Source organism: Glycine max, chromosome 4 (assembly GCF_000004515.6).
Source record: "Glycine max cultivar Williams 82 chromosome 4, Glycine_max_v4.0, whole genome shotgun sequence".
Lineage (NCBI taxonomy): Eukaryota > Viridiplantae > Streptophyta > Magnoliopsida > Fabales > Fabaceae > Glycine > Glycine max.
This window is the reverse complement of record NC_016091.4, coordinates 46,796,778-46,819,782: the sequence shown is the minus strand read 5'-3', so window position 1 is coordinate 46,819,782 and position 23,005 is coordinate 46,796,778. Positions and strand designations below refer to the sequence as shown.

At 30.9% G+C, this 23,005-nt stretch overlaps 2 protein-coding genes, 1 long non-coding RNA gene and 2 other non-coding genes across 6 annotated transcripts; all 5 read right to left on the bottom strand.

Annotated features, from left to right (window-relative positions):
* Window positions 1–1,824: 1,824 nt before the first annotated feature.
* LOC100527093 (uncharacterized) lies at window positions 1,825–4,727 on the bottom strand. Its single transcript, NM_001251658.2, is given in 6 exon segments — window positions 1,825–2,086; window positions 2,778–2,863; window positions 3,191–3,252; window positions 3,383–3,468; window positions 3,834–3,923; window positions 4,559–4,727. Coding segments are annotated over 5 exon segments (408 nt in total). The 5' UTR covers window positions 3,915–3,923; window positions 4,559–4,727; the 3' UTR covers window positions 1,825–1,993.
* A 2,067-nt stretch (window positions 4,728–6,794) lies between these two features.
* LOC100812363 (uncharacterized) lies at window positions 6,795–12,236 on the bottom strand. Its single transcript, XM_041014952.1, has 10 exons — window positions 11,734–12,236; window positions 11,484–11,604; window positions 10,822–10,907; window positions 8,959–9,409; window positions 8,761–8,861; window positions 8,587–8,653; window positions 8,147–8,374; window positions 7,603–8,061; window positions 7,283–7,355; window positions 6,795–7,102 (listed from the first exon to the last, which is right to left on the bottom strand). The coding sequence occupies exons 1-10, from the start codon at window positions 12,102–12,104 to the stop codon at window positions 6,882–6,884; spliced, it is 2,178 nt and encodes a 725-aa protein (XP_040870886.1). The 5' UTR covers window positions 12,105–12,236; the 3' UTR covers window positions 6,795–6,881.
* A 6,164-nt stretch (window positions 12,237–18,400) lies between these two features.
* Window positions 18,401–22,239, bottom strand: LOC121174799 (uncharacterized). Of its 2 annotated transcripts, none has more exons than XR_005891192.1 (2): window positions 18,898–22,239; window positions 18,401–18,827 (listed from the first exon to the last, which is right to left on the bottom strand). It is a non-coding gene; the product is annotated as an uncharacterized lncRNA (long non-coding RNA). The 2 variants fall into 2 exon arrangements; XR_005891191.1 differs by having other exon boundaries at window positions 18,401–18,812.
* On the bottom strand, window positions 21,444–21,595 carry MIR166Q (microRNA MIR166q). Its single transcript, NR_126724.1, has one exon. It is a non-coding gene; the product is annotated as a microRNA MIR166q (primary transcript).
* Window positions 21,743–21,852, bottom strand: MIR166E (microRNA MIR166e). Its single transcript, NR_048778.1, has one exon. It is a non-coding gene; the product is annotated as a microRNA MIR166e (primary transcript).
* Window positions 22,240–23,005: the final 766 nt, after the last annotated feature.

Sequence of the window (23,005 nt, the reverse complement as noted above, 5' to 3'; positions counted from 1 at the left end):
AATGCTTATGCATTTGACTCTAAAACAGTTTTGCATTGTCATCCAATCATAAATTATCGTTTGAATTATTTTAAAAGTAAAAAGATTTATCATACATAATGAATTATAATTGAATGACTGTATAATTTTTTTACATTATCAATACATAATTATTTTTCTCTATGAATTTTCCCCTTCCATGGTGGTATGTCTCCATTAAGGAGCAAGATATTATTAGACATCAATATTGACAATGGTTAATGTGGTCTTTATAAAGTTTTAAAGTTCTACAATGTTCCTTTTCTCCAAACATATGGAAGTACTTGAATAGAATAATTTATCATTATGTTTTGGTCACAAAGGTAACTACGTATCATTTAAGGGTGTTTAAAACTGAATCAAATTGTTTATAAGCTGGGAAACTAATTCAAAATAACTAAAAATCATTTAAATTGAAAATTACAAAAATAAAAAATCCACAAAATTACATATTTTTGTGGTTTGGTTTGGTTTTTGAATCTTATTATAAAAAATAGAATTAAATCAAACAAATCAAATTATGATTATATTGATTTTTATTCTAATAATTAATAATAAGTATTAAATAATTTATTATTTTTTCTTTTTTTATAATCAAAATGTATATTTTACTTTCATGTTAAAAAATAATGCATTAGTATTGTTACAAAATTACTGTTAAATATTAAGTGATACACAAATTATTATTATTATTATTATAAAAAAAGTTGATAATATCATTTTATATTAATGTTAAACAGAAGTGAAAATAATAATTTTTTAATAAAATGTTAAATTTTTTTAATAAAAATAAAATTCATTTTTAAAATAATATAACATATATAATAATTATGTAAGTTTAATTTATAAATTTAAAATATGATAATATATTAAAAAAAACAAAATTAAATCAGAAAATATTGATTTAGTTTGAATTTAATGTTACATTTAAATGAAATCAAATCAACCTTTATGTTATATTTAATTCAGATAACTTTTTGTCTAAAAATCAAACCAAATCATACCATAAACATTTCTACTATCATTCACTTTCAATATTTGGCATACCATCAAAGAGTGGGTGCACATCGAGAGACAAGAATTTTAGACTTGTAAATTAGAAACCATAATTTGTTTCAATTGATAACGGATTTATCTACGAATTTTTAAGACATCCAAATTTAAATAATCTTTTTAGTCCATATAAATAAATAAATAATTATATATATATATATATCCAAACACTTTAAAATGATTACTTTGAAGAAAAACCACAAAGTGGTAGGATGTTTGATAATAACAATGCAAAACCAAAGTTGTCTGGCAAACAACTTGTAATTCGTTAATCACTTAACCAAAATCCTTAATGACATTTGAGTGGGAGACTAAAACATTATTTTCAAAGAACTAAAAAATTAGTTTTTAAAATTTAGGAGACAAAAACAAACTTATTCTAAATTTGAAGAGTAAAAACGTATTTTAGCAAAAATGTCCCCTAGCCCTAAAACAAAATTTATTATTAAATTGAACTTTAAAAAATATAAAACAATTATTAACCTCATTTATTATTTTATATTTTTTAGTCCTTTAAGAGGATAATTGTGATAACATTTTGAACATATAACAGTGAAAAAAAAATTCAGGACATGTGATTCGGTAACCATTTTAAAGGACTAATTACTTTAATAATAATGAAGCATAAAAAGAATAAAAAATCATTTTTACCACTTAAAATCAAATAGTTGAGCATTGAGTACAAGATTAATATGTATCACAGATGAAGCTTGTCAACAATCGCCTTCATTAGCGTAAGCACCCACCACCTGCTAATGACTGAGGTACAATATAGACAACAGCAAACCTAACCATGCCGCCAAATCATGAAGGAGAAAAAGAAAAAGAAAGCCAACTTTTCAACTGTAATCAAGAACGAACGAGAGTCGGGCCACAGAGCTATATGAACTAGCAACCATAGACAATTAGTGGTTTCTACATACTACAGATACTTTCGTGCAAGGGCTCGGACTTTAGTATCAAAATGTGATGACGTGATCCGGGAGCCAGGCAAGTACAGGGGATTAAGGAGAGTCTGCAATTTCCCAAACATACAGATAAAGTTACTTTCTCTCTTACCAGTTCAATAATTCATAATCCATACAATGAAGTTCACAAACAAATTTAACATAAGAATCTGTATGTTATCTTCACAACCACATCAAGAGTACAGTTAAAAACTTCAACTTCTTTTACTGACAGAAGTGTCCTAATCATATCCTCAAACAGAAAGAAAAGTAGTAGTTGAAACTCTGAAACTCCAACTACCAAAAAGTAACCATTGGGAACTTCTTTTGCACTCTGCATATTCATCCAGGAAGAATATTGTACCCCAACACAGTTTGGACGGAATTTGCCAAACTTCTATAGAACTTTCAAATGCAGGTTTGTCATTATTGTTGTTAATATTGTACCAGGTATCTACTAGGCAATTTAGCAAGCCTATTATAGTGAAATATATTGAATTTGTAATTAGGGGAAATATATAATTTGACTAATTCAACAGCGATAAGACCAGAAAAATTATTCCAACAGCTATTGATATTTGTATAGTCAGCAAAGCATGCTTTAAGGAACTGTTAAACATGAACTTTCTCATAATCCCATTTCAAGAGAAGCATCCAATTGTAGAATAAGAAAAGGTCACATATGAAATTAACTAACAAAGCAAGGACAGGCTACACATATGAAACACATTATTGGGTGTGCAAGAAAAAACATGTTACCTTTATGTAAAGCTCATGCACCTCTTGGAAGAAGCTCTTAATACCATCATCATTACGGGAGTCATGTAGCAACATAAGTCGGGTATGTATGACAAGTCAAGGAAAATATCACACACACACAACACACACACACACACACACACACAAAAAAAAAAAGGCATAAAGAGATATGTGCTTGCTGTAAGCTTTTAGTTTAAGACTTCTCCACTCTAGGCACTTATATTTTGCTCCCCTGCCAGTGACAATGGCATAATTATACAATTAAAGAAGCTAACTAAATTGATTGGTCCTCAAAGTTGGGTACTCAGTACTTCATTTATTTGGAAAAAAAAAGATTAAAAAAAAGTGAACAAACAAGAGTAATGCAATTCTTTTTATCTAAACTATAAAAGAATCCCAAGTATAAAGGATATGACCAGCTGTAACATACACTGACACCACAAGTTCATTAAACCTGTCTACTGATTTCAAGTACCTGCATAGAGAATATTAAGGAACACGATGTTGAGAAAAAGAACATAACATATAGAACAACAATCACAAAAGAGGAGCATAACGTTAAAGATTTGAACTAGGGTTGCGTATCAACTGAAAATGTAACTCACATGGCACTAGTAGTCCATGCAAGGTCCTGAACAATATCAAGAGCAGCATGAAGGATAAATTGATGCAGTTGAGCAGCATCTTCCCTCTGTCACAAGGTAGCATGGAGTTGCAAAATGATGTAAATTTGGTGAAGAAAACAACAATCCCTTGCTTAGTGCTTACAAAGCCACACAAAATAAGTGATGCACAAGATTCAAATAAGCATCAACATTAATCAGGCAATCAAATGACAACATAAGTTGAATTCCCCCATAATAATCTTTCAGACACTAATCAGGCTAAAAAATACCATAACTTAAATTCGATGCATGAATGGTCAATTAATCCACCTAAAATAGTCAGAAAAACCAATATCTAGCAAGAAGCAAGTTAAACAAAAAAAAATAATAATCACAAATCAACAAAAGCTTGAAATTCACAAAAACTAAAATAAAATAAAGAGAAGCATACTTTAGCAGCTACTCCAACTTCAGCTTCATATATAGGAATGTCATTTCTGCTAACAATGATGAAACAGGCAGTGGTTGCCATTATCAAGATCTTGCACCCACAAAACACAAAAAGAGGATATAAATACATAATCATTATTATGCTTATGCTTATTATAACAATTGAAATCACAAAGATAAATGGAAATTCACGAATGGATCTAAACACAAATAGAGCACAAACGGAAATCAAATCCTCCAATGACTCGAGATCAGGGAACAGGAAGAAGGAAATCATATCGTGTTGTCCAATACTGTCAATATCCTTCAATTTGGAAAGTAAAGGAGTGGAGGAATTGTTATTCTGTGTTGTATAGTTGAATGCACCAATTTAGTGTTTCAAATTCCACCCTCAACTTGGAACTTGGAACCTAAGGCTAAAACTACCTGAGCGTTAAAGAGAACATTTAACATTAAAAAACAAGAAATGATCCAGGATCATGAACTGAAAGGGGAAGAAGAAGTCAAATTGAATCCAAAGCGCAAAGAAAAGGCCAAGCATTGAACAGCGCAGACCCACATTGCACAGACACGTAGGTAATTGAGATCAAATGCGGAAAGTCCGAAGCTAACAGATTCAAATTCAGTGCTATTCTATAGAATAGAGTGAGCAATGGATTGGATTCAAACAATAATCAATTTTGCACGCAGCAACTCCCAATCAGAACGAGTGGGTTTAGGGATTACCTTGAGAATTCCAGAAGAGGAAATCGCGAGCTTGAAAGAAGGATTGCACGATTTGAGTTGAACAAACCGGTGAATTGAACGAACTACTGAGTAGAAGCAGAGAAATCGATTAGTTAGGAATTAGAATTGGTCAACAAATGAGTCAGGAAATTGTGCCTAATTCACGAACGAAGCAACGAATGCATGATTGTTAAGCCCCTTATTGAGTGGGCTGGGCTAAAACTAAAACAAGGGGAAATTGTTAATTTATTACTCCCTCCCTCCCTTCCTTTTATTATAATTGTAATCCTATATTATTTATTTCAGACAGATAAAATATATATATATATAAAGGGGAATAGTAGTTTTAAAAAAATAATTTTATATTATATAAGTTTTATTGTCCATCATTAATATAATGATGTTGCTAATCAGTCTTCTTACGATATTAGTTAAGTAACTAAAAAAATAAATTATTTATTCTAGAAATCATATGAAAGCGCAAAATATGTCTTGGACAATGTGATTTTGTGCATCTCAATAAAAAAAATTAGTTCTTTAATCAATGTCCACCCAAAGGATACCAGATAACAATAAAATAGATGAAACATTAAAAAATTGTAATTAATCTCATATTAAAAAAACTAAAATGACAATTATTTTAAAACAAATTATATTTTCTTATACGATGCAACTTTAAACATTTTGAATTAATTTGAAAAAAATAAAAATAGAATTTACTTAATAAAGTTTGATTAACTTACATATAAAAGATTATTATTCAGATTTGAGAGTAGACTAAGATAATTTTATATTATATCATCATTTTTTTTAAATATAGGATCTTACTAAGGAGTGTTTTAAGATATTATTTAAGAAATTAAAAAAAATACTTATTATAAAAATCATAAAAGAACGAAAAAATATCATAAGCAACAAAATTTTATACATTTCCAAAAAAAAAAAAAAACTCTATTTAACTTCCTTAACCCAAGATTGAGGGAGTAGAATACATTATATTGCATTATTATTTTCTTTAAAATACACTTTTTCCTTTAAATTAAATATTTTATTTTCATATTTAATTTCATTTTATATCATGTTAACTAAATAATATACTTTTTCGAGGAATAATTTTAATATATTTACGACATATGATATGAAATGATATCATTAGGAAATTCTTAACGGAAAATTAATAGAAATATTTTGGAAAGAGTATCAATCCTTTAAGTATTTGTTAATATTATTATTCTTCTTAAAAGAATAATGTCTATATTGATATGCTATTTCTGCTTGCTTAAGTCAACAGAACCACTGACTACTTTAAGTTAACATGGTCGTTTCTCGTAGGCATGTTAATATTTTAGTTTTAACTTGAGGTTATATTTCACCAAATTAATTGAAAAATTAGTCAAAAAGTTAAAATGTTGACTAAAAGTTAAAAAACTTAACTGAAAATTAAAAAAAAAAAATATCTTATTGAATTTGATAAAAATATATGTTGGAGAAATTATAAAAACAATAAAATTTTACCTTAAAAAAGATTAAAAAGAAAATGTAATACATATTTAAAAACAAAAAAGAAATAAATATTAAAAACTAGAAACTAAAAATTAACATTTTAAAAATATTACTTCAAGTGATATTTAAAAAACTCAACTTCAAATAATATCTCAAAAAATATTAGAAACTATTAAATAAAACTGTTTGTCAAATAGTCAAATAAACTTTTCAATTAATAAAAAAATTTAAAAATTAACTAAAATATTTTGCAAAACAAACTCTTAGAAGTTTGCATATACAAGTTTTTAAATTTGAATTTGGATATTAGTATTTTTATCTTCCTTTTAATATTAACTAGTAAGTTTCTCTCACATGTACAAAAATATTGTTAAATTCAATTAAAATTTATATAGAAACAAATTAAAAAGAATATTAAATACTTTTATTAATAATGAATATCCTACTCTATTAAATTAATAAATTAATCATAAATATAAAGATGAAATAATTTAGAAACCATTAAAACTGTAAAAAAAAAAATGAGTTAAGAATGGAATAGTTGAGATGGTAGTTCAATTGTGATTGGCCTAAGTTTTAACTTTTAAGAGTGAGGTGAGTGTGATGTTAATGTTGGTGGTATCTTGTACCACACCAAGCCTCATTTCCCCTCCCCACCAGGGAAGTTGGAATGGAATAATAATTCATCAGGACAAACAAAGTGCATGTTAAAGAAACCAAGAGAAGGACGAGGTGAATACTGAATGGCCTGGTGGAGAATCATTGAACTGAACTATAACCACACTAACACGGGTATACACAATATAAAATCAATCCTCTTTTACTCAAACCAATTCATGTCAAACTGTTTTAGTTTTGTAAGCCACTTTTGTGTGTCTTGAGGAATACATGGTGTCTTCATTTCACTATCTGTATGATCACTCCTCTTATCCTTAGCAAGGTTGTCCTGTCTGCTCCGTTGTCTTACCTTGAGCGACAGAAGGCGAGAAACCTCGTGTAGTCCACCCCACTTTTCCAGTGCACGTGCAATATCATATCGCCCTGTGGGAAATTCCATTGCTACTAATTTAAAAATGATTGTCACTGATCCACTGGCATTGGTTAGGTAGTACTTATGTTGCATATTTTAGCAATCTTTCTTTCATAGACTAGAAATAGAGCTATAGTTTATTGCAGCCATAAAATCAAAGTTGAGAACAAGAATATCTTATCTAAACCTACCTGCACGTTCAAATGACTTTCTACTGGGCATAAATGAAGGGTCTATGCCCCAGCTCCTTTGAAACCGACTTATCTGCATCAAAAAATGAATTCCATTATGATCTAAGATGTAGTGTCATTTATATTGCAATTATCTTAAATGGCAGATTTCATAAATGACGTTTACTACTTATTGTGTCATTGTGATTAAACAGTGGCATTTCTTCCAAGAGATAAACAAGAGGGCTTAGTGGTACAAAGTGAAGAAGGAAATGGAAATATTTGAGATAGGAAAAGCATAAGGCATTATAGTAAACTAGATTAGAGTTTTTGCAAACTACCTCTTCCTGCAAATTTTCAAGATTGTCCCAGTAACCCTTAGGTTTCCGGTGTTTGTAAGCCAAAGAAAGGTTCAATATGGTTGCAATCTTTCTGAATCCACCCATGCGAGTTATAGCCTTCTCAATATCCACTCTTCCATGCAAACGGAGTTGCTTCCTCATTGGCATAAATCCTTCCTGTCCATGTTCTGCAATGAATTTCAGTAGTTCAGATTCTAGTACTTTAATATTCCTCTGTAAGCCTGGCACTTTAGATCTTTGCTGAGATGAACATCGAACGTCGCAATGAGGAACTTCCTCAGTTGAACCAGAGTTGTCATCTTTTTGAGAGCCTGATGAAACAATTTGTTGCCCTGAATTCGTATTCTGCTCACAAACTTCAGAAGATTTTGATGCATTCATGTTCTCAATATAGTCTCTTATTGCAGACAAGTTTGATGGGAGATCTTCATAAATGACCTGAAACGAAATTGTGCAAAAAACTCATCTAGGAAAATTTAAAAGCAATCTGAAATTACATAGATGAATGAATTAATAGACAAACCTCCTCCATTATGGCTTCGGAAAGGAAAGTATCTTTGCGCATTTTTGACTCCACAGAGTACTTTAGCAGTGTGTGATGATTTCCTAGTTGCTCAAAAATCCATTTTCCCCGGAATGAATCAAAGTCCCCTTCAACTTGTTCAAAACTGATCTCCTGTTCTAAATATTCACACAAGTCCAGCACTACACGAGCATGAAGCACCATATAAAGAAGACCCTTACACCCTTCCTGCATGTCAATTAAACCAGGAAATCACATAATTTATAGATAAAATTGTAGGTCATGTCCAGGCTTGTATCAGTGCTTATGATAAGGGATACAAGTTTGATTAACTGATTGCTGATAATGATAGTAAAACACTGCCTGTCAAGAAACAATTTAAGCTATAAACAGCTATGATGTTCTCCTTTTAAGACCACTTCTTTAACATTGTCCCATACCTGAAGAATGCGAACTTTACTATTATCTCGTGATACCACCTTACTGATTGCTAAATTTGGAACTATCCTGCAACAAATGATGTGGAATCAAGTTAGAAAAATGCAACAATAGAACTGGGAATCTCTCACTTGTTCCAGTACAACTAGTGTAAAGAAGCAGCATAAACGGCTTACTCAGGAAGAGTCTCGTAGGCAGTTAGAATATTCCATACTTCACGAACAGGAGCTTTAACTGTTATGCTTGCAACAACACAGCGATGAACACCTCCATTTTCCTTCATATCAAAATCATTTTATTAGTAAGCATGGCAAAACAAACAGCTCATTGTCTGAACCAAGGTCAACTCATAATAATTAGTATAGATCATTTACCAGAAGTCCATCAAATCTGCGGAGATGAACTTCATCCACCATCCGAGGTCTGTCAAGCCTGCAAACTTTTCCAAATACACCCCAGTTGCTTCTCACCTCACTGGAAGATGTGAGCATGGAACCAGAAACTGAGGTGGCAATTTCTTTTTTGTTCTCTGCAGGAGGCAACTTATCACTTCCACACAAAGCACCATTTATCTTTTTAAAACTTTCAGACGAAGCACCATTTATCTTTTTAACAGATGACCCGTTAATGGCCGCATAAGTTTTGCGCAAGTGGTTTTCTGACACTGGAAGTTTCTGATATCCCACAAAGTTCCTTTCAGCTCTGTATGCCAAAGCTCGAAGGTTCACAGGAAGATCGGATCTGATAATCCTTTCCAAAAAAATAGCTGGGAAATTGAACCTTGGTATCACATCAACTTCATAAGATAAAATAGCAGTTGATGACCTACATAAACCAGAATTGGTGTAAACTTTGTGATTAATTTTAATAAGAACAGTTCATGTTAATAGCAAATGAGAAACTTATCCCATAAAAATCCACTTTAATTCAAACATTAAAAATAAGGGTGAAATAATTTAGGATGGCAATTGGCAAAGCTTGATTGTCTTGCAGGTTGCATTATTATTGCATATGGAAAGTTAACCAAGTTATTTTTCATTCTCTTTCTCACATAAAAAGTATACTTCAAGTCTTGAACACATTTTGAGCCTTACAAAAGAAGACAATGACAACAATAACGATAGCCTTCTACAACTAGGTAAGATTGGCTACATGGATCACACGATGTCATTGAACTTGATAAAATACCAATTACTCAGAGATATTAATCACCATGAGATCCTTTTTAATAAATACTTATAAACTACTGCTTGGCCTCCCTCTACCAGTTTTCACAGGGCTAAAACTTATGCAATCTACTCTCCTCAGCTGTTCCTATCATTGAAAAGCTAATAAAAAATAGTTACCCCATCTCTCTTTGATATCTTGATCTATAAGCAATTTTTTTCTTTCTTCATTCTTAATATTACTTGGTCCAATTATCTTGATATATTTTCCTTATTTTTGGCAAGCTTATATATCTTTCATTCACTGTTCTCTGTCACAAGATCTCAGTAAAACTTTTCAAATCTTTTGGATTGTGTCTCACTCACAGCTTTCCTTCTCTCCAGTCCCGTCTTCCGATGCTTTACCTAATTTTCAACATTATTGCATCCATGTAAGGCCTTAAAACCCTTCCTATTGTGTCTTACCTTTTGTTACACTTTTTCACCATCAAGATTCCTTATCTCTCAGTCCAAACCTAAGATTACTTTAGCAACCTTTCTATCCTTCTTAAACATCTCATCCCAAATGAGGTTAACACTATCTTAAAATTCCCAATTACCTTCTTCTTAAAAGTCAATTGTTTATTATCCTTCAGCTGCAACCACACGATTTTTGGATTTGTAACTTATTTGGTTTTGTGTTTACAACTCTTAAAATGAATTAATGAACATCGCAAACCAAGACCCTATGCTGTGTAGTAAGTCTCTCTCTTGGAGAGCCATACAAAAGAAGAGGATACTTAAAACATAGTTATATTGTGTTATATTCAAATGAATTATTACCCCAACTCTATTGTATCTCGCAGGAAGTCTGACAAATTCTAATATACAGTATCAGACAGCAAGTTGATGAAGGCCTAACTAAAGTGAAGCCTTTTCATTAATCAGAATCAGAACTTCATTGTAGAGTTCAAACTTTGAGTTTGATGGTTTAAGATTGATATGACTTACTATACTAAATACACAAACAGTATCTTTAGATGGATGCAAAGCTGCTTTGCAGACAATAGCTTCGAGAAATGGATTTTATACCTTGTTCCAGATTTTACGGACCATTTACCATCGAACTTCTTAAAGTCCCCATCAACCATGGAAAAGTGAAGTTCTCGATCCCATGCCTGAAGAATTGAAAATAACAAATGTAGCAGTACTAATTTAACAAATAATCGACTTTTCTCTTGTGGACTTTTTTCTATTGACTGACTAATCTATCAACTCAAATTAGCACATCCACTGTTAATAGAAACCAAACTATTCTTCATATATGACCAATTGATCATATATAAGTTTCATAGGGCAAATTGTACAAGAAAACATGGGTTGGAGTACCAAAGATTAAGGGTCTGTTAGATTCTCTTCTCACTTTTCTGGTTTAAAATGTTTTCTAAAACAATTCCATATCATTCATTAATCAATTTCTTATTCAAATTTTTTTTATAAATTATTCCAAAAAAAGCGTTTTAAAAACTAAAAGCCAAAAATAGCTAGAAGATGTTTCCTCATCATCTTCTTCATTTTGTTAAACTTCTCCCTCAATTTCACACTCTGCTCTGTGCCTAGTACTATCCTCTACTAGCTGTCTCAGCAACATCGTTTCCTTGCATTTTGAAAACTTAAAGCAGATTTTGAAAAGATAAACCAAACACACCCACAGTACCCATTTTCACACAGTGTATGTGTTATAAGACACTTACTGAATTGATGACTTCTCGAAGATCCAACACAACACGAGCTTCTATATGCCAATACATTGCCCTTTGGAATCCCCTTTGCTCTAACCATATCCTTCCTGGGTACGGACAAGGAATTCTCCCACTAACAACAACAACAACAACAACAAACAAAGGCCTTACAAACTGTACCTTTTAACTCAATCACAACCAATACAAAGTAAAAGCATTTTTATTTTCTTAACTTGAACGCGAATAACAACACTAGCATTACCTCCACACAAGATTTGGGATGAAGTCAGCAAGATGCTCATAATCAGTGAGAGCATTCCAAACGGACTCAGTGTCAGCATCAACCGTGATTTGGGCGTTAACTTTGCGCTCCCTCCACGAAATCACTTGGACCTCACAATGCACATCACGCTCATCCTCATCCTCATGCAGCTCAAAGCTTCCATCTTTGCTGTTGAAGTGGCACGTGGGCTTCAAGGGGGTGGTTCTACTGGACGAGGAAAGTGCAACAGCGATGCCCCGAGAGTGGAGTGTGAGAGACAGAAACCTCGTAGTGGAATGTGAGGTTGGTTTGGACAGAAAGCGCAGAGGGTGAGGTACAACATTGGTGGAAGTGGAGGTGGAGGCGATCATGTCTCATGGGAGTGACCAAAACGAGTGTTCCATTGGGTGGGTTTGATTACACTCATGGGAGTAAGAGCGATGTTGTTGGTGACAGTTTGAATGAAGATACTTGCGTCGTAGCCACCAGTTTTGCTTTTTGTCGTTTAGCGGGGCTTCTGAACTTGTGGTTCCAACAACACACACGGTGGTGCGGTTGTTTTCGTCATTTCATCGGAATGGATGATTTTATTGCCATATTTTCATGTGTGCCAAAGGTGGATAGTTAAAGGGTAAATAATCATTTGGATGTTAGGGTTAAGACACTAACAAATTGGTAACAAGAATGAAAATTTTAAATTTAATATTTGAACTTATTTAAAGGGAGATAAATTGATTTTGCTGTTAATTCTCAATATTCTTCCTAATTTACACCCTTGTGATGACTTAATCAATTACTAATATTTTGGTTGATGAATTTAATTACGTATTAAAAAAAATATAACACATTTAAGTCAGGGATCAAAACATAATTAAATGATTAAATTTTAGAAAAAAAATAAGTTATTAAATTTAGAGATTAAATTAAAAAAGTCAATTTTTAAACATGTAACAAGAGTTATGGTCACATTATCACAAAGTGTTAAATAGACATATGAATAAATTATGAGAATTAATAATAAGATTAATTTGTCACATATTTTACGTATTCAGATATTATATTTGAATTTTTCATCTTTTAAATATTAATGTCTCACACTCTCATAGATGAAAATAAATATTTATTTATATTTAAAATTTGCTTTTAGGGAACAATGAACTTCATATGATTTTCTTTTCCTCTTGACAAGTTATCTTGAAAATGCAGATCCCGAACCATTGAAAAATTTGTCTTTTTTAATCGAAATTAGATAATAAATGTATCGTAACCAAACACAATGGTTTATCTTGATTACAAGTGAAATAGAGGGAAAAGAAATAAAAGAAAAGAAAAAATAGGAAGAATACAAATAGGATGAAAAGGATGTGTTGTTTGGATGAAACAAATAGATTTTTTTCTTCTTCACTTGTTTGAATGAATGAAAAAAAAAAAGAGTGGAAAAAATTAAGTAAATTAATAAAAAAAACATTTTCACACTAATGTAAAATATTTTTTCTTTGTATTTTTTCTTAACACAAAAATTATTTATTATATTTATATTCATAAAAAAATATTTAATGTTTAAAAAATAGAAAAAATAATAACAAAAAAATAGAGACGCACAAAAATAATCTTCTAATCTGGACAAATATGGAAGGATTTGTAAAATGATGAAACCCATAAAATTTGACACTTTCTGCTGTTTATTTATCTTCCAATCAAACAAAACAAAATTATACAATCCCTCCCTTTTCACTCATTTTCATTTTTCTCCCTCTTAAATCACCCAATTTGACACATAGGATATGTGAAGGAATAAAAATAGAAAAAAGAAATTGTAGAACCAAAGTTCTCGTAATTATTAGTTTATCACCAAAGAAAAAATTAAAATCTGCAAAAGTTCGGAGCAGAACCAAAAACCCATTAAGCTAAAAGCCACAAATCGGATAAAAACGCGTGAATCATTGTGGTGTGTAGACATGTTAGGGATTTTAGTTTTTGTCCCTGATCGGGGCTTGAGAAATGCGTGATATTCAACTTCAAAAACTCAACACTCTCTTTCACTATGTTGAAGAAATTCCAATTTGAATACCGCAACAAACAATGGTTATTATTTGTCTGGTTTGTTGTTGTTCACGGAGATTGTGTTGTTGTTGTTGTTGGGTGATTGCGGTGAAAGAGTCTGATTAGCAATGGTGACAACCTGTGGTGATGCTTGTTGATGTGGGTGGTCTCTGAGGGAAAGTTAGATCGATAGAGAAAAAGGTTTTCAAGGGATAAAATTGGGACAGAAGAGAAAGAACAAAAAAGAAGGAAAAAAATTTGAAACCATGGATTTAAAATTAAAAAGATCCAATGGAGTAAGATAACTTTTGTATCATAAAAAATATTTTATTTTCACTAGGTTAGAATTGTTCAAAAGTGTACAGTATCTCAGTACGTGGCACACATGGCACTGTTGCATGTCCTAGGCATTACAAAGAAAAACCATTTTAGTTTGCCTCCTCCACCTAATGCAATTCTTCCCTTGGATACTGGAAATGGTTCAGGGTACTGCATTGGAAATTAAAGGGCTTCTCTGTACTTGATAGACCGGGGTGCTTGATCAAAAGGCATGGGAGGATAATTCAAAATCAAATAAAGTGAAAAATTGTACTACCTAGGTACTTCTTTGAAGTAATTATCTGGGATTTTTTTTGTTAGAAAATACTGTCAAATGACAACAGCTTTTGTTGGCATTAGATTGGATGTGATGCAAAGGTTGCGTACGAAATTCATGTCACTGGAGGAGATAAATCCTGACGTTTTCTTTTATCATTGTAAAACTTATATTTCTTGAAGACCAGGTGACTTGTCTTTTCTAGGCTTTCTTTTTTTGGGTGCATTTACCTGGCAATTATCTAGTTAGTTGTGAAAAAAGTATATTATTTAAAAAGTTTACGCCGGTCGTATAGAGAATTAAGATTTGTTATATTATTCTAGATAGCTCTTCTTATTAGGAATGGAGTTGACTGAAAATCGGGGCTATTGAGACTGGTTAGTTTTAAATCGATAACTGTTATTAATTAATAGAGTGTGATGCATGAAGATAAATGGATGGATGGCTGACTGGCAATATGCATTGGTTTTGGACATGTCAACACGTTATGTACATATTTAGAGCATCTCCAAGGTAAGAAATTTATATGGGTTTTTTAATCATCTTTCTTTGGTTCCCATATTATTTTTTATGGTCTCCACAGTATCATATCATTTATAAAAAATTCATATAAAATTTTACTCCAATACAATAAATCGTAAGAAATCACAAGAAATTTAAATATTAGAATTTCTTATATAAAAAATTATTCTTAACAATGAAGGAACTTACTTTGTCACGTTCAGACGAAATGGGAGGTTTTGTATCTCTATAATCACATTCAGTCATTGACGACTCATTAATATCTGCAGCTTCTATATAGCTCACTAGGCAATGTAATCGCATTGATTTCAAACACGAGATTTTCTCTCTAATTTTATAAGGAAGCTCCCATATACAATTCACAGGATCATATACTATGAACTAATGCCACTGCCAGTGTCCAACTCATAGCTGTAATGACCCGTTTGTTCTCTAGTATGGATGCTTTTTTTTAAGAGTAAATTACCCTGATCACATCTCTGATGTAAGGGGTGTAAGTGTGTTAATGTTATATAAATTTGTGTCAGTGTGATGTTTTTGAAGATTAAAAGAGTGTTAGTATAATATATGAGAAGGTGTTAGTATAATTAATTGTTTCAAACATAAAGAAAAATTAGTATAGGAAACAAAGAAGAGTGACATTATATGTGTAATTTGAAAAAGTTTAGAGTGTAATTTGAAAAAGTTTTGCTCAAGAAATGAACAGCTGAACACCACTCGTTTGCATTAGCTTAATTGGTTGACCTTTAGCTGTGGGACCGTAACTGGGCGATTCCTTAGAGCAAACTTCCCTCTGCAAAAGCCCAATGTTTGGGTCCGTTAAGGAATATTAAATTCATATTTTTGTTATGATGCATAATTGTAAGTGAATTACTAGATGTGAAATGCAATTAATATTAGTATGAAATACAGCAATAAGAATAGTAATGTTTTATCTTTTTAAAACCAATCATTAAACAATTTTTTTTTATAATTAGCATTATATTTGTATGCATAACATGACTGATAATTAGCTATCCTTAAACATTATATATTTTAGCATTTTTAAAAAGATAGATAACAAACCTTTCCATATATATACATAAAAAAACGAGTATCGATTATCATACACCTGCAAATCATTCACTCGATGCATATCTACCTTACATACTGATCCAGAAAATTTGTTTAATGGAATAAGAAAATAATATATTATTTTTTACAGAAGAAAAATATTATAAACTTTTAAGAAAATATAATTATATTTTATGATAAAAAAATTCAGATTACTTATATAAGCTTTTACGTACAAATTACAATCGAATCAAGACACGTGCTTGTACCACTAATTTACTATATATGTTTACTATTATTGGAGTAAAACGAGGACAAAATAATAAAATTAATACAAATTTATTCTATTTTTATCTCTTAATTATATTTTTTACATTCATATAACAAAATTTGTCTATGGAGAATATTTTATGGGGAATTTTTTTTAATCAAATATTGTAAGTAAAAAAAATTATTTTGTGGGAGCAATTGTCTCCATAGTCATTAACTTCTATTTGTCCCTGCCTAACATACATGGTTAATCATGCATATAAATACATGTAAAGATAGCAAATCTTGGGTATATCTATTACAAAGTACAAGAATCAACGTGAAATTATTTTGGATTAACAACAGGTTTTAAGTTCAATTTATAAATATATAATTAGAATGAATACTTAGAAAAATAATTTTATCATAATAAATTATCTGACGCAAACTAAAATTATTTTGTTTTATACCCCTATTTCTTAATTCTTACCTTTGAAAGTTTTTCAATAATAGAAATTCAAGCGGCAATTAATCGTCCTTTCCAAAAGATGCACCCTCAAGTAACTGGTTGCTAAGCTTTGATCTCAAACCACGAAGATATCTTACGGATCGTGTTCAGTCAACTTCAACTAAACTGAAAGAGGAAAAGATGGAAGATCTTCCATGTCTTGGGGACCTTGTACCTACCAATCTACCCGTGTAACAACTAATGCAATTAACATATTATTAATATATGGGTGTGGCACCATGTTTAGGCCATTGTAGATTATGGTACAGTACATAAAATACAGTGCCGTCAAAATAGTAATTGTGAATGCCACCAACACCTTTGTATGAGAAAGAAAGAAAGAAAGCAACGTGTGTTGTATGAGTCACGGTATTGAACGTTAGACAACAATTGGAACTAACGGTACATAGAAAGAAAGAATGCAGATGAGATTGATAGGATAGGATGCATACAAACGGGACCCATCACTTCCTCTCAATCCTGTAATGCATGCGTAAACATTAAAACTGAGTTGAGGTACATGTGCTTGTGACTCAAGTAATCTCACTGCCCCTTTCCCATGAATTGAAGCTTTTCTCTCTCTCATGTTCTCTATATCTGTTTGAGAATCTTCATATATTCATGCATCCCTAGACCACCAAAATGCATACACATTTCATTGAAATGTTTTAAAATGTACACAATTTAAGTAAATACACTTTTGGTGCTAGTCTCTTATTAAAATTTGAATTTTATTCCAATCTCATCAAATACTATAGTTAAGTTTTATATATGTTATTTTATATATGTTATAGTAGTACTTAAGTTAGTGAGAACGGAGAAGATCATTGCATAAACTGATAAACACAGTTTAGCACAATGATGCCCATATTAGAATGGGCTGCATGTCTAATTTGTTGGTACCTTGTAGTGAGTAAGAAAGCTTGGCAGTTGAATTTTGCATCCCTCATAATTATAGGGGGGAAATAATTAATTCCAATTACGTAAGAGTTAAGGCACAATAACAATAGTATATATAAATCATTCGTAAGTAAAATTATTAATGTATTTTATCATATTTTTAATTTTTATAAATAATGCTAGTTAAAAAATCAATAAAATTTTATTTAAAAATGTGTGCATTTAATTTTTAATTATTATAAAAATCAACTAAATTTAATGTATATGTGCACAAAGATATTTTATATTATTAGTACATATATTTATTTACTTAAAATGTACTTTAAGGATGCATTCACCAAACTTTAGTGGGCATAAGTCTATCCTATATTATCTCAACCTGACTTATTTATTTATTACAAATTGTTTTTTAAGTTTTAGCATGATTTATTTAAAATTTTAATCTAACTTAAAGCATATTTATATGATTTCTTTTATAAAAGACTCATAGACAAGTGAATAAATCTGTATGCCTAAGTAAGCCATCCAACTTAAATAAACAAACAGGTCTATCAAACATATTATTAATGTTAATATTAGTAAATGTATATTAAATATAAATATTGTATGTATAATTATATAAAAATACCAACTTATCAAATTTAATAGTCTTTTTACAAAATTAAATCTGATCAATTTGATTAATTAAAAAAAACAAATTAATATTTTTAATAAATAAGTCGAGTCAGAGCAGAAGTCCCTGAAGAGTTGTTTGACTTATTTTTATCAATAAAGTAATAATGCTTTCCAAGTAATAGTACCTTTAATGATTTTGTTTTTCATTTTATAATTACTAGTCCTAAGACTAAAAGAGTGAGTAGGCATTTGTGTTTGAAAAAAATTCTGTATTCCTAGGTGGGCAGTGGTGATAATAAATTGATGATGAAAGTGTCAGAAATAAAGGGTTGGCAGTAGTTTCCCCTCTTTAAAGAGACAGAGACCAAGTTGGCTTGCTTGGCGATGAATCGTTCCCAGGGTAGCTCTGTCTCTGTTTCATTTCCCAAGATTCGTCAGATACTTGTCATTTATTTTACTACTCTCTCTCTCTCTCTTTCTTGTTTCTTTTGCATTTCCAATTTCAAAATCTCTATTACTACTGTGTGACTCCACGGAAAGGAGGAGGAAGCTGATTCTTCTTCTGATCCAATCAAGCTTTCCCAAAGATGGTTTCTGAAATTTCAACAACTTTAAAAGCCCCATAAATACGTTACACTAAAACACACATCTCAGAACTCAGACACACACACACACGTACTTGTTTGCATATCCATAGAGAAGATAGAGGAAGCATTAGTAAATTTCTCTTCCTCTGTTAAGTTTGCATCAGCTTGTGCATACACGGACAGAGAATCCATAGCTAGCTTCTCTTGTCATCACTTCTTCTCGTTAACTGTTTCAGCACATATATATCTTCTCTCTTATCTCTTTCTGTTTCTATTTCATTAAGGGAAGGGAATCATCTTCCTCCTCCACCACCTTCATCAACGAATGCATACATAGCATGCCTTTATTAGCACTCATGCCTGCCATTTCACTACACAACAAATTTCAATAAATTCAACAGTTACGTTTCAAAGCCTAACAGATCATCCATATCATACGCGCGCATAGTTTTATCGGTGTGAATAAAAATTAATATCTAATTCACAAATTCTATTCGATCAAACCAATTAAGCTGACTCTTTGACTGCACATATTAATTTGAATGCATGTTTATAATAATAATAATAATAAAGTGATTGAATATAAGTATTTAATATAATAAAGTAAAGATTAAATCGTTGAATTAATTAATCAGATTTTATTTACTTCTAGCTTAAACTTTGAATCAATTAATCAAGATTTTTTTATTGAACCAGAGAATTAAAAAAATAACTAATTTAATTTTAATGTACTCTTAATTAAAAAAAATTAAGTTCAATCAGAAATCATACTTTATATTTTATAATAATTATTACTAGAAAAGTTCACAACATCTCCTATGCAAGTTTCAGTATAGTTCTCAGTTTAATAGTAGTAGTAGGCTTTTATTCAGAATTACTGTTGAATGAAGCTGACACGACTTTTAGATGTAAGAAAAGGTTCTTATACAAATAATGAATTAGTTATGATTTTTATTTTTTTGGTGTAATAATACTATGTACTAAAGATTCATTTCACCGAGTTCTCATGCGATTTGAATTAAAATTTGTTTTATTTTTTTACAAAGAATAAAAAGGGTTGAAGTTGTTAAATGTGATGGTATTATATAGTATCCACTAAAAATGAATTAAGAACGTCTAGTATAAGTGCAGTATACAGAGATGTTCTAACAAATTTAGTGTATGTTTGGGGGAATTTTGTAAAATTAATTTTAGTTAAACTTGATTTTAAAATAATGTGATTTATGTTCAGAGTTTTTAATTAAAAATTAAGTTAGTACTCTTGAATTAAATAGTATCATTTTTTATCCAATAAAAAATTAGTATAATTTTTTTTCTAATAAAAAACTATTTAAAGTTACTATGAATCAAAGATCAATCCTAAATTAAATTTAATTTTTCAACATAAAATAAAAACATATGAACATTTAATTTTTTTTAAATCACATTAACTAATATATTTTAATGTATATATGAATGTTGGAAAGTAAAACCATATATAAAAATATTTTGAGTGAATGAAACCTAACTTTTAGGTTTTTCACTGCGATGAATTTCACTTGGTAACTGTTGATTTACCTGCATGAAGTACAAATTTCATTCAGATCAGATTCATGAAAATGATGCCCTTTTTTCCCCGGTAAATTGAGAGGTTTCCCTTCCCTATAATTTTCACTCACCAGTCTGAAAACGGGTTAATTCAAAAAAAGCTGAAAGGACTTCAGAGGAGGGAGGGATGTTGTAGTTTGAAACCCAAGAAAGACCTAGAGACAAAGCTGGCTAAGAGTACTGCAGATAAAAGCAAGGAAGAAAGAATTTCACATCTGATAGGTTTTCACTGTACATGCTTGCACCTTTCTTGTCCATGAGAAATGAACATTCGGGCCAGGACTGATTACCCAATTTTTATTTATTCAAAATAATAATAATAATAATAATAATAATAATAATAATAATAATAATAATAATAATAATAATAATAATAATAATAACAACAACAATACTATATTCCTATTCACATTCTGTCATCTGTCAAATGCTAATCTTAAATTAATATTGCAGAAAACTAGAGAGACTTGGACTTGGCATTGGTGACGCTGAAGAGTATAGATGTTAATTAATTCCTTCATGAGTGAAATATATGTGTGCATCATATAAACAGCTGCAAACTGAGTAACTTTTTGGTCCTTGTATTTTTCTTATTCAAAAGAAGAAAAAAATCAAATGATTCAACCATGTACAAAAAAAATGCATATGAACTCACTCGCTTTTAGTTTAGTCGTCCTTTCAAGCAGGAAACTTTGAAGAAGCAGCCTTCATAAGGTCACTTACAGGTGTAATGGAAACAAGGCTAGACAGTAAAAGGGGTAAACCATAGTATATATATCTTCATAGGAAATTATAACAAACAGTTTATATAAGTAACCTTACTTCTGGAAATTCTCCAATCTTGTAAGAGTTAAAAATTAAAAAGCCTTCTTCTTCAGTGGTATCTGATAGCAAGATGAAAAACTAGAAAGCAGCATATATATAGTTAGCAGAAGAACATGTACTAATTAAAATAATTTAAACAGAAAGCCTTACCAATTAATCCTATGAAGATGAGAATCTTCATAAATTAAACGCAAATTAAGTAGCTGTATATATATTGAGTAGCAAATGTTGGCTGGGGGGAATGAAGCCTGGTCCGAGAATCATTTAGGGTATAAATTAATTTCCATTAATTTATCCTAGAAATTAACTGAAAAGTTAACACTTTCATATGTATATCTTCATGACCTCGAGCCAGACAACATTCCTCTCAACCTAACATTTGCAGGGCTAGCTTACACACTTGTAACCAAACATATACACACATAATAATGCATATGTAGCCTCCAACATGAAAACCCAACACAACACAACCTTTGGCACTTGATGAACACAAATCCAAGAAGAAATGAAGCCCCCGTAACACAAAAACACAATTTTTGAGGGGAATGAAGCCTGGTCCGAAGCCTTATAGTTCTTGCCAGTGAGAACCTCCTCTTTGAAAAGCCTCGAGCCAGCCAACATTCCCCTCAACACCTCTACTAACCCATCTCAACGTTTTGCGGTTTGTCCCCTCTCTCACTCTGAAAACCCTAACCCGCTTATAGCTTCTTATATATAGACAAAGAGAGAGAGAGAGAGAGAGAGAGAGAGAGAGAGAGAGAGAGCACTGACTCACACTACACTAATGGCACTTTTTAGCCACCCATTTCAGATGTTTTTTGTTCCCAAATTAACTTGTGCAAAAGGGCATTTAAACTAACTGCTATGGTCAAAGATAAATTAAAACTCATATATAAACAAAACTAAAACAAACCAATTTACTTGAGCAGACAGCAGCAGCACCACCCCACAAAACAAAAGACTGAGATTGGGAAGAGGCCCCTCAGTCCCTACTATTTGTAATTTTATACAAATAAAGTAGTAAAAATAAGTGTATGATGCATAATGCAGAGTGTAGTAGGCTTAAAAAGTAGGAATTTTGTTAGATTTCCTATGCGAGTGACCTGGTAATGCCGGTGAACCAACCGACCTGTTACCTGCTAGAGGCAGTCAAACAGAGAGAAGAAGACAAAAGGAAAGGGTTTAGCTTTTAATGCGATTCATTCATGATTACCTTATTATTTTTAGCCTTTTCCAAACCCTACTTTCAAACTCTCCTGTACGATCGCTTACCCGCACGGCCATATACCAGTCCAGAATCCAAAACCACACTCTCTTAACTTAAATCTCAATCGTCTAGCCCAGTTGTATGAGCTTAAATTCTCAGCTATAATGTTTATACACTATTTTTAAAAAAAAATATTAGGATCAAAATGATTTAAAACTATAAGAACTAAAACCAATTTTAACTGAAACATAAGGATAAAAAAACATCTTCTACCCTAACTTTAAAAGAATAAGTTGTTTTCGTAATATTAATTACTCCCTCCATTTCCATTTATATGACTTTTTAGCACAAAAAAAAATTGTTCTAAAATATAGTTATTGTTTTACGATGAAGCATTAAATGTTTTTTTTCATAGGATTCTAGGATACCCTAATCAATATTAGAAGTATTCTTAATCAATATTAAGAGTATTTTTAATGAAATTCAAAATATTAATTATATTTCATAATAAGTATGTCAAAATCTTAAATGTCATGTAAAACAAACAAAGTAAATTATACGTTTACATAATTTTCTCCCAA